The sequence below is a fragment of the Hyperolius riggenbachi genome, chromosome 8 (assembly GCF_040937935.1).
Source record: "Hyperolius riggenbachi isolate aHypRig1 chromosome 8, aHypRig1.pri, whole genome shotgun sequence".
Classification (NCBI taxonomy): Eukaryota; Metazoa; Chordata; class Amphibia; order Anura; family Hyperoliidae; genus Hyperolius; species Hyperolius riggenbachi.
Genome location: NC_090653.1, coordinates 158,488,387 through 158,505,645, shown reverse-complemented (window position 1 = coordinate 158,505,645; position 17,259 = coordinate 158,488,387). Strand labels below are relative to the sequence as shown.

The 17,259-nt window shown below is 40.3% G+C and overlaps 1 protein-coding gene across 1 annotated transcript; it reads right to left on the bottom strand.

Annotated features, from left to right (window-relative positions):
- Window positions 1–222: 222 nt before the first annotated feature.
- Window positions 223–13,521, bottom strand: LOC137527153 (probable alpha-ketoglutarate-dependent hypophosphite dioxygenase). Its single transcript, XM_068247602.1, has 6 exons — window positions 13,345–13,521; window positions 8,429–8,645; window positions 8,247–8,338; window positions 6,610–6,749; window positions 5,231–5,335; window positions 223–3,833 (listed from the first exon to the last, which is right to left on the bottom strand). Exons 1-6 carry the CDS (start codon window positions 13,472–13,474, stop codon window positions 3,726–3,728), a joined length of 792 nt encoding a protein of 263 aa, XP_068103703.1. The 5' UTR covers window positions 13,475–13,521; the 3' UTR covers window positions 223–3,725.
- Window positions 13,522–17,259: the final 3,738 nt, after the last annotated feature.

The window sequence follows — 17,259 nt, the reverse complement described above, 5'->3', positions numbered from 1 at the left end:
AGTTTACAGCGGCTCCTATCAGTCACATTACTGTTTATCACATGAGGACAGTCCAGCATGTTGCAATGGGTTCTCTTCAAAGAGATCACAAAAATATGTGAATAGTTTCTACGCAGATGAAGTTACAGCAAATACCAGAATCATTTGTAGAATGAATGAATGAGCTAACATTCGTAACAGAAGTTAAACCAAATTTTGATAAAGAAAATGCCATACATCATATGAATCGAAAACACTTTATTTTACAAATATATATTTTCAAAATAAGTATTAAAAACAACAAGCAAAAAAAAAAAGGCTGTTTGAATGTTGTGAAAATTAACATTAAAGTCACAGTTTAGGCTCCTATGTTAGTGTATATTATCTACAATGTATCATTGCACACAGATGCACATAAACCATATGCTGTGTATTTTAATTTCTGTCTGTCTGGATCAGATGCAACACTGTATGCGATTCCGATCCCGATTACGCTTTTTAATCGGTTTTTACATCCGATTCCGATTTTTAATCTTTACTGCATGCTGCGTTTTTTGATCCATTTTTCTGTTGAATGTATTCAGGGAAAATCGGAATTTAAAATCGGAAACGGAATCGGAATCGGAAAACGGATTTGCAATGTGCAGGGAGCCTAAGGTAGACTGAATAGCAGTCTGTGAACTGTCCAAACTCCTCCCCCTATTCCATCATCAGCCACATTATGTAGTGAGGGAGAAACCGGGAGGAGACATCAGCTAGTCTTTCATTGTGAATACAGAGCTGACTCTGTCCACCTCCCAGGGCCGGGCCGAGGCAGAGGTGAGAGAGGCTCCAGCCTCAGGGTGCAGTTTAGGAGGGAGCGCACAACTCATTCTGCTATCATTCCCCTATTGTGTTTGAAACAGAGAGAAATTAGAAAAGGGAATACATGGCAGTGACTGCAAGCCAGATAACTAGAGATTAAGGTTTGGGGGGGGGGGGGGGGGGGGTTGGGAGCCCTGCGGCGCCTCTTTATCTAATAGCAATCAATGTGTGACGGCTGGGGTGGGAGGGATGGGGGGGGGGGCGCACTTTGGTATCTCAGCCTTGGGTGCTGGAGGCTCTGCCACCTCCTCTGTGTTTCTAAGAGAGATTAATTCTTTGTGGTAAGCACAGCAACATTAAAGCTCTGAAAAGTCTATCAATTTCTGCCTAGTTAAACAAATCACATGCTTCTCTATGAGTTCTCCTAGACATGATCATCACCCATCATGTTTATGTATGAGTGTGTATTTACCCTTTCCACACTTAGTGTGCTTATTAAAAAACAAACAACAGGGCAGTGAGAAGTTACTTTTTATCACAGGTACGGTGATGGGAGACACAAATGGCTTTTATAAAGTTGCAGGGCTGGCCACAAACAGATAGTTACGTAAAAGGAGCATGTTGGCTGGGTGATTTGCAGTATGCTGGGGAGGAACTTACACACTCCTAGTAAAAAAAAAGAGCTACTGGATGCAGCCTGTGAGAAATCAGAGCGGTAGATTCAATATATTAATTGTAAAAAGTACAGACCTGCAGTGCAGGAAAGCTCTTACATAGTGATGATCATGTCTAGGAGAACTCATAGAGATGCATGTGATTTGTTTAACCAGCTGATAGATTTGCAAAGCTCTGATTTGCTGTCATCACAGCCTGCTTTAGCACATGATCATGACTAGCAAATCAGTGACTAACATATCTAACACCAGATCAAACTGATCACATGCTTCTCCATGAGGTTGCCTAGACATGACCCTCACTATTTGTACATCGCTGATTGATGCAAATTTACTATGATATGCATTTAATAATAGGAGACTGGACCAGGGCTTTCTTGATTTTACAGATTTATCTAATAAGGCTATAACCCCCAAGCAATCAGACTTCACTCTGCATTGCTAGTTGGTTGCTTTAAATATGTGCAATGTAATAGTGGCAAGAGCCTTAATTAGCCATATATAGTAAAATAGCACCAGACTGCACATTGGCAGTCAGTTTATACTGAATAGACACATATTGTTTCGGTGCAATGGGTGGTGCTGCACCGCCGACACTATCTTCTGAACCCCGATCACAGTTAATAACATGTGATCGAGTCAGAAGAGGATGCCGAGAGGTTGAAGAGAGGAAGCTGGTCCAGAGCCCAGAACAGGTAACTATAAAAGCTCCCTACATAGTTCTGCATAGCCCGCATAGCCTGCCAGACAGGGGAAGGCACACTTCCCCAGCGGCAGGAAAAATTTACTTTATATGGCAGCTAAATTTTCTCCTTATTTCCTTCAATCCAGGTTCCCATGGAATTCACTGGCATCTACCCAAAACTGGAATGCTAATTTTGGAATTTAAAGAGAAACCGTAACCAAGAATTTAACTTCATCCCAATCAGTAGCTGATACCCCCTTTCCCAGAAAAAATCTTTTCCTTTTCACAAACGGTTCATCAGGGGGCTCTGTATGGCTGATATTGTGGTGAAACACCCCCCACCCCCCACAGTGTGATGTCAGCACCTAGGTACGGGAGCCTTGTTCCATTGTGGGAAATAACAGCTGTTTCCAAATGCCAAAAAAGCAGTATCTCCTTCCACAGACATTTCCTGCCAGCAGTAAAAATTTTGCCATGTGATAAATTTCAGAATGTAAATCAGAGAGGAAAGATTTTACAATGAGCAAACACTGACTAAATCACTTATACATAATTATTGTAAAAATGAAGCACTTTTTTTTTACATTATTTTTACTGCAGTTCCTCTTTAAATTCTTCCATTCCCATAAATACTACCCAGCCAATACTTATGCAAACAACTAGACAGAATTTTACATTAGACATACATCAATAAATAAAGTCTTATAATTGTGTAATACACTTTTTTTTGTTACAGTTATGTGCACTGTCTGTGCAAATACATTTAACCAACCCCTTGTGCATATACCCCAATGTGAGGTTTTCAGAAAAAGCCTTAAGGTCTGTACCTACATCAAGATTTTTGGGTCAATTTATTCTTGACAATGGATATTTTTCTCAATATCCTGTATCATCATTTAACAAAAACAAAAATGTGTTAAACAATGTGTAACAACAGATGGCTGTGAACAAAAGTACACACGCTTTACCAATGGATGCCACCAACCAGGGGCGTAATTAGAAATCACTGGGCCCCCCTGCAGAACTTTGGATGGGGCCCCCTCCCCCTACACACTGAATAGGGACTGTCTACAAATCTTTCTCTACAAGACTTTGTATGATTCGTTATCAGTGGCTGAGCAGTTGCAGTCATTAGAACAATTGTGCAGAGAGCAGAAAGTTTTTTCACTCCTTGCCCTGAGTTGTCAGTCTCTCAGGATGGGGGCCCCTGTGGCTTCTGGGCCCCCCTGCAGCTGCATCCCTTGCAGGGTCTATTGTTACACTCCTGCCACCAACAGCAGACTGCCCGAGATGATCGTTTGTGTTCAACAACCATCATAATAACGGATCATGCCGCGACCGATCAATAAGAATTTCGATAAAGTCAATGAACTTTAGTTAAAAAAGGAGCGATCGTGAAAATGACTTTCACTTTTCAAGATGGATCGGGGAAACGATCCTTCGTCGATACAGATTCCCAGATTCATTAATCCATGGGTACTATTGCAAGAATGTATCAGACTTTTGAAGAGGTTGGCATGAAAAGTGAAGTTTGGTTAAAAAAAAAGGAAATAAAAAAGAAACAAAACAGAACAAAAATAACTTCAAAGAGCTTTTCTGAAGAAATTGGGGGCGTGGTCTTGGAAGTATTTATTTTCATCCTCTCCTGCTACCAGTACTGTTGCTGGAAAGGTTCTTGGGCGTTCTGGATCCTGGAATGAAAGATGTTACATACTATAAATGATTTCCTTTTCAGTATTTCAATCATTATATTTAACAGAATGCAAAGCAAGTACTTCTATTAGAGCAGCTAAAACAAAGAAAACAACATAATTATAAAATAGATAGTATTTTGGTTAGTGCACCTCAGCATCCTACTTCTCCCTCCCACAGTGTGATGTCAGCACCTAGGTACTGCCATCACACTGCTGGAGCCTTGTTGCATTGTGGGAAATAACAGCTGTTTTCAAATGCCAAAAAAGCAGTATCTCCTTCCACAAACATTACAAGTCAGCAGTAAAAATGTCGCCATGTGATAAATTTCAGAATGTAAATTAGGGAGAGGAAAGATTTTACAATGGACAAATACTGACTAAATACTGACTAAACTATGGACAAACACTGACTAAACACTGACTAAACACATTTATAAATAAATATTGTAAAAAAAATTAAGCACTTTTTTTCATTACATTATTTTCACTGCAGTTCCTCTTTAAATGTAATGCATGAAAACTGACCTGAGAAAAACTCCATATACTCGTACATAGTGGAGTGGAGTAAAGCCTAGCTACACCCAAAACTCAGCAAGGACAAGTCTTAAAGCAATCATGTTGAGTAATTTCCTCTGAGCAGAATGTGGTTCTAGTGTCAGCAATAGGGCATGCAGAGGTTGTGATCGCACCGGGGGCTCTTGGACCAGAAAGGCCCACTATGGGCCCTTCCTAAATTACAGTATTATCTCTTCAGTGGTCCTATGCTGGAAAATATCACTTTTATATCTGCTTTGAATAGTGGTAATCATTAACAAACTGTTCTAAAATCTGTTTACCTGCTTCCAATTGCTGCAGGTAAGAAGCAAAACTAGGTGTCTAGAAGAAGACAGGTACTCTTGCATGGCTAAATACACAGAAACAGCAGCTTCTGCTTTTATTGGATGTTTGCTAAAGCATTACTGCTACTGGATTTAAAACATAAAAAATGTTTCAGATTTATCCAAAAGTATTTCAGTTTTGTGTAACTAATAGTAAAATGTAACACCTGCCACTTTCTTATTCATGTGGGGAAATACTGTATCCCCACGATTTGATGCCAACCCAAACTCTGCAAATAACACAGTGTTGGTTGTAGTATAACTCTCTCTCCTGTGAATACATCATACTGAAGAGCAATTTATAATTTGGTTTAAAATGTGACACCGTTCTGGAATGTAACAGTGAAGGAAACGGAGACTTAAACTACTGTAAAGAAATCTAACCGCTGAAATATGTAAGAATTAGAAATCAGCGGAGGTTTCCAGAAATGAAACAGAAGTATAAGGAGGAGTTTGTGTTTGACATAATGCCAGATTTAACTGTAATGTAGAAGAGCTCATGTATCAATTGCTAACCTGGACAGGGTAGGCTGTAGTGGGGACATAGCGGATCACAAACCCACAACGTCTTCTGTCAGACATGTTTGGTTCACTGGCATGAACAGTCAATCCATCATGAACCTGCCAATATAAATAAGAAACAAGTGCTGCTTATCTTAAAGGAAACCCAAGGTGACATGTGACATGATGAGATAGACATGTGTATGCACACAAATAACAGTGCTTAGCACACAAATAACTATTCGGTGTTCCTTTTTTTTCTTTCTCTGCCTGAAAGAGTTAAACATCAGGTATGTAAGTGGCATTATGTAAGTTATGTAAGTAACTATAAAACACTTTCCTAGCAGAAAATGGCTTCTGAGAGAAGGAATGAGATAAAAAGGGCCAATAGTTCATAGATTTTAGCTCTGGCATACTTCAATTAATGTGTCATTGAACAAAAACAATAACACAGTAAAAACGTAAAAAGTAGATTTAAATATACATTCAAACTGTGGAATATCTTAAAAAGTCATTTTAGGATAAGGAGGATAGATACAATTGTTTATTTCGTGAGTTTATTTTCACCTTGGGTTTCCTTTAAACTCTGTATAGTTGAAAATGTTAATATAGTTAGAATCTGGCTGAAGCTTTGGCTGTGCCAACTGTACAAACTCTTCCAGCCTAACTATGACACTTTGGGCCTGATACACTAAATCCCGGTGACACTGACATGCACAGAAAGCGTGCGGCAATATTATTCTTACTTCCGTTAGCAAGTACCGCAAGTTATGCTATTAGTGCAACCCATGGTACCCGAGGAGCACAATCGTTGCTACGGTTACGCTCGTTACCGTCGCAACGGTCGCACTACTCAAGTATCACTGTTCATGCTAATAGCATAAATCACGGTACTTGCTCCCGGAAGTAAGGGTAATATTGCCGTGCTCTGTCTTTGCACGGCAATATTACGTAATGTTGTGCATCAAAACCCTTTATCTTCAAGTATAGTATAAGAAATCTAGATACACACCATGACAAATTTGCAACGTGCACAGGGACAGCAGATACAGTGTCACCATCCATGGCACAGACCCCTTATTCAGAATTTCTTCATTATGTCTGTTGCATCAGATACGTCATGCATAGCTTTGCTCTTATGATATGTATAATTATAAATGCTAGTCTTATTATACCTTTAAGAGACACATTTGTAAGTCTAGTTTCCTAAAGTTTTACTGTTGGTGGGAAAAATACTAAATGTATCAATTAGTAATCCTGCAAACCTGACTGGATTTGTTAAAATGTGTCTGCTATACGGTGACAAAGGTTTTGTTGTAACTCCCTAGTCCCTAACAATATTTTTCTCCATAGTTAGACTGTTTAGGATTCATTAAGGCTCTGTTGTTACTCACAGACATTTGGCCAGCTTTGAGTGGGCATTCCACTAGATCTTCTACATTCACCAGATGTTCAGGGATCTCCTGATTCGCTGTCAGCATGTTCCCAGGAATCACTGCAGTTCTATGCTCCAGAATTCCCTGCTTGTGGCTGCCTGCAGGAAGGCATATAACAAGTATGCAGAAATTAAGGGTAACTGAATGATATAAAATATAATATCCTTAAAAGGTGTCCCATATTCAAAACATAGCACAATCATTCAAGAAACTCTAGCAGCAAATCCATTTTTTCTTTATTAGAACAAATCGTCACACAAATAATATTCTTCAATGAACATATAAACATTCCTTATCAAGAGTAAAAAGGTAAAACAGATACTATTACTGAGTCGGTCACCTTTCTGAGGAGGACAGCTGATGCAGGGATCAACGGCGAGGGACCAGAACGACTACAGAGGCTAGAAGAAGCCCTAGGTAAGTTAAAACTGGGACATTTTTCATTTAACATACCCTTTAAAGAGAAATGTACACATTTTACTTAAGTCCTTTTATGGATCAATTTATAGTATCTGTTTTTACCTTTTTTACTCTTGAAAAGGATTATTTATATGTTGCTCATTGAAGAATATAATGTGTAAAGTTTTGTAGTAATAAAGAAAAAAGATTTAAGTAAGTGCTGCCGCAGCCGGATGCTTCTGTGAGAGCCAGATTATCTTGACCAGCCTTGCTGAATGCTGCCCAAGAGTCGGGACCCACCACAGAATGAACACTACTGCACCTTTTGAACTGGAAGACCTTGGCCAGCGCTGCCAGATGCCAGATGTCAGCAATCAGGATCCCCAGCAGCGTCAGCCATCACCTTAGATTTTTTTAATTAAGAACTGGGTCATCTGTGCTGAACCTTTGCCTTCCCCTGCCTCCCTCCCCCATGTCTTCTTAGGGATGACAGATGATAATGCCAAGTGTGACTGGTGATGCCGTAGTATGGCAGGCTCAGCTCTTGACTTTCGGACATTATCCTCCCCATCCTGCCAGAACCTGTATGAGTCAAAACCAATTTCGGGTACAATCCCCCGTTTGTACTTGGCAAAATAAATGATTCTGATTTTGCAATCTGTATTGTTCTGTCCACATTTTGATTTCAGTGAATTTTATATAGTAAATAAAGAGAAAACATTTACTATTTTTACTGCCTCTGACATTTTCCATTTTTACTGCCTCTGACTGAAGCCAGTCCTGCTGTAATTTCCTCCCTTACGCTTTTTTTCTCTCCTAGAAACTACACTGTTATAATTAGCTTGCTTTGAAAACACATGTGAGCACAGCATAGATCGTATTTCAGCAGATTCACACTGAACTGCCCTCAGCCAATCATTGAGGAGCAGGAATGTAAGAGGAGAGATGACAAGCTTCCCTCTCCTTGGCAATGTCCTCGGCAATGTACCTAACAGAGCCAGGATGACTGAGATATGTTTTACTACAGCAGAAACATTTATGACTATATTGGAATGCATGCAATGCAGGGTCAGGTTGTAATCTGCATATCAAAGACAGAGCAGTGGGTAAATGGAATTTGATGTTATGGCTGATAATGCCGCTTTTATAATGTGCAAGAAGATACTGAAAGTGTTACCAAAAATAAATAAAAATACCTGGAATAATTTGCAGTACTCCATTTTCTGCATCAACATCATCAAATGCCAGCCATACTGATGCCACTGGACCTCCCTCAAATCCCCAGTATCTGTAAATGAACAAGAATATTATATGTGATATGTCCTCTCATGATAAATGAATCATCTCATAGCTCTATGCCCTTGTAAAATGCACTTACTTGATGTCCTGATGCCAGGCAACATATGGAGCTGTGTCTTCTTTGTGTGGAACCTCAGAGGGGGGATATTTGCAAATAAATCTAGAGTCCAACAGAATGATGTTGGGGCCCAAAACAGCTGTGATTACTTCCAATAGTTTAGGGTGGGTGGCTAAGTTCATCACCCATTCATATTGCAAGTGGATGTTGTGCAGACTGTACTGAGTGTATTCCTTGCCTGGAAAAGACAAATGCCCTCTATTAACTGTGGTAGCATTAAAGTTTACCTGAGATGATAAAAAAATGTACACGTACCTGGGGTTTCCTCCAGCCCCCTTTAGGCCGCTGAGTCGACGCATTTGCAGTCTGACTGCACACGTGCCCCCATCATGCTCCTAGCGACAGGAGCATGGTGGGGGTGCATGCGTGGCCTGGCCGCACATGTGCTGTATAATGCAGCAACTACAGGGCCGACTAGCTGAGGATCAAATCGGCCCAGGAGGATGGCGAGAAAGCCAATGGTTTGAAGGGGACTGGAGGAGGCCCCAGGAGGAAACGTCTCAGGTTTCCTTTAAGAAATCTAATTATACAATTATTTAAAAAAATGTTTAATTAAGCTTACGCCTCTGTGATTTTTGATGGGGGTGACTACTACCAATCAACCTACTTTTGTGGGTTTCTTAAAGGACAACTAAAGTGAGAGGTATATGGAAACTGTCATATTTATTTCCTTTTATACAATACCAGTTGCCTGGCAGTCCTGCTGATCTATGTGGCTGCAGTAGTGTCTGAATAACACCAAAAACAAGCATGCAGCTAATCTTGTCAGATCTGACAATAATGCCAGAAACACCTGATCTGCTGCATGCTTGTTCCGGGTCTATGGCTAAAAGCATTAGAGGCAGGGACTTAGCAGGATAGCCAGGCAACCTGTATTGCTTGAAAGGAAATAAATATGGAAGCCCTTTCGCTTTAGTTGTTTTTTAAGAGTTGTTTGAATATGTTTCACTTTGGTTCCAGAGCTGTTTGACCAAACAGGATAATATATAGGGCTTCAGTAGGTCTCGAGTCACAAACTATAGCAGCCAGCAGATATCAGTGGGACAGATTTATCAAAACTAAGAGAACTAAGCACTAAGAGAATATGAACAAATCTGCTACTAAACAGGTGCATAAGTAGAGCAGTTGCTCAACTCGACCAATCCTTGTTTTTCAGGACATCTTACTCATTCTTGCACCAGTTCTCAATTATCGAGTTTTCCTTGTACCGATTTTGATAAATGTGTCCCATTGTGCTTTTTAAAAAGAGCTGTAAATGTAAACAGCAATGAGGAGGCATCATTATATATGGAATGTAGAGCAACAGGAGAAAGATGACATCCTTCAGTTTACAAGATGCTCTAGCTTTCTTAAAGTGAACTTGAAGGGAGGATACTCACTTCAGGTTTGATACTTACCTAAGAAGAGGGATGGCTCTGGATACCATAGAGCTTTCCCTTTTCTCCATACTGGGCATCGTTCCTGCGCCGTGCCCAGCTTAACTTCTTCTAGGTCGACTAGCGCTATGGTAGTCTTTGGCACTCACGTTCCCAAGTACTTCTGAAGAAGCCCAGACTTGTGCATGTGCAGTACAGATACGCTAGTCTTCAAAAGTACTTGGGGGCACGAGTACTTCCGAAGACTACCGAAGGGCTAGCAGATTGAAAAAGTTTAACCAGGCATGGCACAGTAATGATGGGCAGCAAGGAGGAACAGGAAGGCTCTACAGTATCCAGAGTCTTCCCTCTTCTTAGGTAAGTATAAAACCTTAAAGAGGATCTGTAACATGAAAAGATCCCCTGGGGGGTACTCACCTCGGGTGGGGGAAGCCTCCGGATCCTAATGAGGCTTCCCACGCCGTCCTCCATCCGTCAGGGGTCTCGCTGCAGCCCTCCGTGGAGTCCGTGCAGCGGTGACGTCAATATTTACCTTCCTGGCTCCTGCGCAGGCGCTCTGACGGCTGTCGGCTCCGAACTACACGGAAATACCCGATCGCCGTCGGATCTGCTCTACTACGCAGGCGCAAGTTTCCTGCGCCTGCGCAGTAGAGCGGACCTGAATGAGATTGGGTATTTCCGTGTAGTTCGGAATGGAAAGCCGCCACAGCGCCCCCGCTGGAGCCAGCAAAGGTAAATATTGAACTGACAGTCGGCACAGTCGCCGGCTGTTCGGAGGGCTGCGGCGAGACCCCCGTGGGACAGAGGACGGCGTGGGAAGCCTCATTAGGATCCGGAGGCTTCCCCCACCCGAGGTGAGTACCCCCCAGGGGATCTTTTTAATGTTACAGAGTCTCTTTAAAGCGGAAAGAAACCCAGCATTTCTTCTTTGCTCTAATAGATTATTTACAGCATATTATATACAAACAGCATTTTTTTTTTTACTAGAACAGCATTCAGAGGGTTACACACAGGAATTAGAAGTTCCCTGCCAGAAAAGCTGAACGCATCCGAACTTTAGATAATGTTATCTTGTATTTAATTGTATCAAGTGAGGAATGTAAACAAACACTTCTCTGATACTGCAGGCTCTCCTGAAAACAGTCAGACAATCAGAAAGCATTTCTGCTTATGTTAGAAGATGAATAAAGCAGTTATAAATAAAATGCAAAGTCAGCTCTCAGAGCAAAAAAAAAAGTGTACTTTGGGAACGTACGTATAATTTCTAAATGAATAATAATACTTATGCACAAAAGCAAATATTGATAAATATATATGCAGACTTGCTAATATATATTTATCCGTTAGTTGAGCTGTTTGTTATTTTTCTTATTATTGTGTATTGCCTAGTTTCATGCTTGATGGACGTTCGCTGCATTCACAGTGGGTCAGTGAAGTCCATTTCCTGATAGCTTGGATTCTGCCATCACCACGTTAGTGACTGGTAGTATTCCTGCTACTCTAGTTTCTGGGAATGTAACTATAGGCTGCAGTTGCTATTAGTTACGTTCTATCCTGTAGTTTTGCCTGGGTGGATGCTTTCTGGTGACTGTTGTTAGCCTGCTTGCTCCTCTTCTGTGGACTGTGAGCTGCGGTTGCTACTAGTTACGCTCCAATCTATAGTCCTGTCTTGTACCTGTCTGAATGCTTGCTATCGCTAAGGCAGCACAGTGCGAACTAAGGCAGCGCAACATCACACGGTGCTGCCATTGTGTTTTATTTGTAGCGATATCGGAAACCCAAAACTGCAGTTGCTCTGGGCAGCCTGTGTAACCTCTTCCATTATCCAGCTCTTAGCCTTGTTGCGCTGGGTGGTCAGAAAGTATGACCTCCCCAGCATTACAGTAAGTAAGTAAGGCTGAAACAGGGTGTCTACTTGTGGGTTTGATGTGGCTGTGTAAAATTTAAAGCTATAGGCTTGCTATATACCAGCGGTTCTGGATGCGAGCCTGGCTTACAGGAGAGATAATTTGCATGTTCCGTAGTGGTGCATTGTGGGTGCACAAATGTTCACTTATAGCTGAATTATTGCAAATTTCCTTCTGTTTTTAGAAGGCAAATCACACTAAGAATTGCTTTTTAGTAGGAGGGCTTTTTGGTCTCTTTTATCCCCTATACATTCCTAGTGGTTTTGGTCACTCCAAGCTCCTTTATTACTCTGCTTTAATGCTGTAGACACTGTTACAGAATCACTAATGGTCACTTCTGCGACTCCCAACAGTGACACTATACATTGGCACTGCATACGTTGCTCTTTTTTATCTACATTTTTTTAAAAATAAAATTTTTGTACACAACATCAGCAGCACATCCAAAAACATAAATGTGATGTCACACATGTTTAAAAACTACTCAATCTTTAGGACAGCACAACACCGTTAATGAATGAATCACACTTTTTATAAGTAAGCTGTAGTGAAAGGAATACCAAAGCAGCAGTAACATAAGCAATAGTACTACCACTGAGAGAAGAATGTATGTTGTAAATGAATACTCTGTCATAGACATAGATACTCAGCATCATGGTGCAGCTAACTGGGGGAATCTGCCACAGGGTTGTGGAGAATATCCAAGATGCACAGTTAATTTTATAAAAGGTCTGGCACCTCTCTTTCTAGGCAGAGTCTCTTACCTCACTGCTCAGCTGGCTTGTCTGCTGGGAAAATAGTAGACCTTCCTCTATTTATCTATCTATTCACCTCCCTCTCTTTCACTCACTCTCTCTCTCTATGCCCTTTTTTCTTTTTGATAAGTTGATCAGGAATGGTGGATTTTTCTGATTCATTTTTATGAAAATTGAACGATGTGTGGTAGATTGTCAATTTATTAATATATACACCCAAGCAATTTTCTCAGTGTTTCCAATCATTTTAATCATAACTGAGGAAAAATTGAACATATGTGTGTGTGGTACATTGGTCAGATTTTTGAAATGTTACAATCAGTCAGAAAAATTGATTGCTATTCTTGAATTGAACAGATATTTAAAAATTGTATGTTGTGTGGCAACCTTTAGGCAGCCTTTACACTTATCCCTGCAATTTCTGGCCGCATTTTTCCAAATTTATTTCTGCAGCAGTGCTTTACCATAACGCTACACGTTACAATGCGACGCTAACGTCACACTGTGAACTTCCCATAGGCTTATCATTGCAGTGCGGTAAGACTTTATAACACAGCTCCGCAATGTCCCACTGTGAATGTAGCCTCAATCTTCTTTTGTTCGTGTTCATCTTTGTATTTACATTTTCTGAATGCGATTTTTCGTATATATTAATGAAGTTAATTTACATTCGATTATGTGTAATGCACTTCAAATTCGCATGCCAATTTTCACACGCTAATACAATATTCGCAATTCACATTCACTTGCATTGTAATGGAATCGCAAATCTGTTGCGGAAAAAACAATCATGCTAGACAAATTTTTTTTCTACAGAACATTTGCAATTGCAAACTTACCAAACTTTTTCTCCAGATGTTCATGTTTTTTCAGTGCATTCTGTAGTTCTTTTTCAGATAAGACATTTATGGCTGTGAGGAAGCCATTGGCATCGTAGAGAGTCTTCATTTGATCAGCAGCAACCTTCATTATTGCTGGTCTTAGATAGAGGCTTCAGCTGTATTCAGCAAGACTGCTTGGACAGTGCAGATATAACACTACTGGTTTACTCTTCCCTTATATACAAAATCTGAAGCAGTAGCCCAACCTTCCCTGTTGTTAATTTTCTTTTGCTCTGTTTCCTTGATGATGTAATAAAATTTCCTTTGGTAGATCATTTACATTTTTAAGGTATGCATCATGCAATTCTTGAAGAGGAACTGTATTAAAAATAAAGTAATGAATAAAATTGCTTATTTTTTTACATTATTACTACTTCAATCATTTACTCAGTGTTTCCCCATTGTAAAACGTTTTCTCCCCCTTTCCTCACCCTGATTTACATTGTGAATTTTATCATAGGTGGCAACATCTTTAGTGCTTCAATTTGTATGTAGGATGATCAGTTTGTATTTATGAGACCACATCAAAAAGAAATGTTATGCAAAAATCAGTATCAAACTTTATTATATCAAAAATCACAAACATTTCACAAATTAGTCTGTGAAAAAAAGCCAAGACAGAGATCTTCACAAGATTCACAGCTGAAAGATCATTCATTCTGTCAACAAAACAGAAAGAAGTAGTCCCTCCATATAGTATATCAATAATCAAGTATCCACAGCTGCAGTAGTACCTCAAAAAATAAGTCTTTATTAACAACAACACATGATTAAAAACAATTAAAAACACTGTGATCCCCCAGGCCCTTAATAGTCGACATAATAAATATATATAATGCTGATAATAAACAATAACACTTGCTGGGCTCCTATTTTCTCATAATCAGCAGCATGTTGCTCCAATAATATGTCTCCCACCAGCTATCGCTAAATAATAATGTATCTTATAGAGGGACACTGGGTCAAAAAATGCTGCTGATCCTAGAACTGTACAAGTCATACTTCAATAAATAGACAATAAATATGCGCTAAACTAAACAAAACGTGCAAATATGCAGAAAAGTGCTAGTGCCTCAAATTCAATCAACAATCTGTAAACCCTGTAAACAATGAAAATTGGAAGATAAAGTGCTGTGCAAAAGTGCTATCAGGTAAGTGAATAAAGTGTCAGTACATATAGGCCAGAGCCCCCCTTGGGGACAGCGTCACACCAAGTACCTAGATACCAACCATAGTGCAAAAAGCAGAAAGAAACCACAACCTTAAAAAGCATACATGAAAAAGTATTGCCACCAATAAAGTGCATGAATCAAATCAGCGTAGAGCGCAGTATATGAAGTGAAACGATAGTGCATCAAAAGAGTAGCGTCAAGTATAGAGCTTACCAGCAAGATGTAAATGTATAGGGCCGTGGGGCTCAGCGATCCTACTGGTTTCGCTGAAGCTGCCTCATGGACTGCGACTTTAATGTTGAAAATACCTTCAGGTCTTCTCAGAAGGTCATGGAAGTACTTGGGTCCTTTTTAGGAGATGGAGGATAGATACAATTGTTTATCTCATTAGTTTATTTTCACCTCGGAGTTCTTCTAAGAAATCACCTGGTTGATCTTGTTATTTCCTAAGTTAAAAAAGAGGAAGTACATTTTTCTGCGATTGCGATTTTCCGCCTTCTTTCCTGCAATTGAGATTTTGTTTGTGTTTGAAATTTTTAAGTGATTGCGATTTTAATGTGATTTTGGTGCGATTGTGATTTAGAGCTCTAGATGGAGGCTGCCCCAGGATGAATATAAAGAAAAGAAAAGTATTTGCCGTGGTGCCAGGCTTTGGACAGAGAAAAAGGTGTTACAGGTACAATACATTTATTGTCAGAGTGCCAAATAATGTATTTTTTCATTTCACGAATCATGATATATATGCAATTAACATCTTTTGTTTAAAATAAGTTTTCAGCATTTAACAATTAAAAATGTACCAAAAAGTCGGTAAAACAGTACTATCAAAATATAGAGTATTTTCTAGCTTGCTGGTGGTCTTAAAGTGAATGTTTACCAATTAAAAAATAAAAAAGTCAGATACTCACCTAAGGAGAGGGAAGGCTCGGTCCTAATGAGCCTTCCCTCTCCTGTCCCGGTGCCCGGTCCCACGCAGGATCCCCTGTAGCAGTATTCGACCAGTTCGGTCAAGTACTGCCACTTCCGCAGCCGAAGGGAGCTTTCGGAAGCCTTCGGGAGCACTCGGGCTCCCGAAGACGGGCCGCTCCATACTACGCATGCGCGAGCGCCCTCTATGACGCACTCGCGCGTGCGTAGTATGGAGCGGCCCGTCTTCGGAAGCCCGAGTTCTCCCGAAGACCTCCGAAGTCCCTGCGGCGGTGGACGCAAACGGGGGAGCCAGCGCAGCACCGAGGGCACCGGGAGAGGAGAGGGAAGGCTCATTAGGACCGAGCCTTCCCTCTCCTTAAGGTGGCCACACACCATACAATTTTTTAAATATTTGTTCAATTTAAGAATTGCAATCAATTTTTCTGATTGATTGTAACATTTCAAAAATATGACCAATGTACCACACACCTATGTTCAATTTTTCCCCCAATTATGATAAAAAATGATTGGAAACTCTAACAAAATTGCTAGGGTGTGTATATTAATAAATTGACAATCCAACACACACCATACAATCTTTAGAAAGATTGAAGAAAAATATCTGGCAGTCCGGATCGATTAAAATCGAAGAAAACGGGAAATCCGATCGGATTTTTCAGTCGAATGAAAAAAAAGCTTTCGATTTTTTCGGGAGATACGATTGTTTTTATCGAATTACTGTAAAATCTGATCATTTTATTGTATCGTGTGTGGCCACCTTTAGGTGAGTATCTGACTTTTTTATTTTTTAATTGGTAACCACTGGCTTTAAAGGCATTTTATTGACAAAGTGTGAAAATATTACTTAGGAGAAAACGCAGGAGAAAAAGTGAATTGCATATGGACCATGAGAGTTTAATCTGGAATAAAGGAACAAAATAGAGAAGTTGTGAGAGAGAATGTGTTGCGCGGAGAAGACTGATGAATGAACATGTGAAATCGACGGATTACTGTCATCAGAAATGGAATTAAAATGTGACAGGTAAAAAACATACAGCCAAAATCCTCGTTATCCGCAACCTAGGCATCCGGAAGTCTCAACTAACCAGCATGCCTGAGGGGGATGATAACGGGGGCAGAACTTTAGGGTTATCAGAGCAGAAAACACTAACCGATCGTCCGAGTGCCATCTGTTGCACATCCTAAAGCACCCAGTGGCTTTCTGGTGTCCATGCACATCCGTGCGGGTCAGGTGACACACTGCGAGCTGTACACAGAGGACGCCGGAAAGCAACAAATTCACTTATCTGTGTGTTTTTTGGGATTCAGTACTTTAGTGCTTTTCACTACACCACGGAGCCACTATAAATTACTTGGGGCGAAAAAAGGGAAAGAAGAGAAAAAAGTAAAACAGACGGGGGACTGAGGGGTGAGGGGGAAAAGGGAAAGGAAGAGTTTATGGAGGAGGAAAAGGAGTCAACATATCAGGTTGAAAAGTACAAGCTATGCAATCAGTATAGGATGTTTAAAAGCAAACCTGAACTGAAAATTAAGTCACAATAAACATACACACGTCATACTTACCCTCCGTGTAGTCTACTCATCAATCTCTTTCTCCTCTCCTGCGTCTTGTTTGTCCACTGTGATCAATGGAATTTTCCATCCTCCATTTTCAAAATGGTCATTACCCCGTAACAGTTTCCTAGTTAGCACTCTGTTAAACAGTAATATCGCCCCCCGTGAGCCATAGGTAAACATGGACATTACTTTGCTTATCAGTTGTCCTTTCAGT

Bases quoted from the DNA above. Each gene is read 5' to 3' on its own strand.
- LOC137527153 (XM_068247602.1), bottom strand. From the start codon at position 13,474: ATGAAGGTTGCTGCTGATCAAATGAAGACTCTCTACGATGCCAATGGC. The intron at 8,646-13,344 runs GTAAGTTTGCAA...TGTCTTTTCCAG, and splicing joins ACATCTGGAGAAAAAGTTTG to GCAAGGAATACACTCAGTAC. The intron at 6,750-8,246 runs GTATTTTTATTT...GCCTTCCTGCAG, and splicing joins AGTACTGCAAATTATTCCAG to GCAGCCACAAGCAGGGAATT.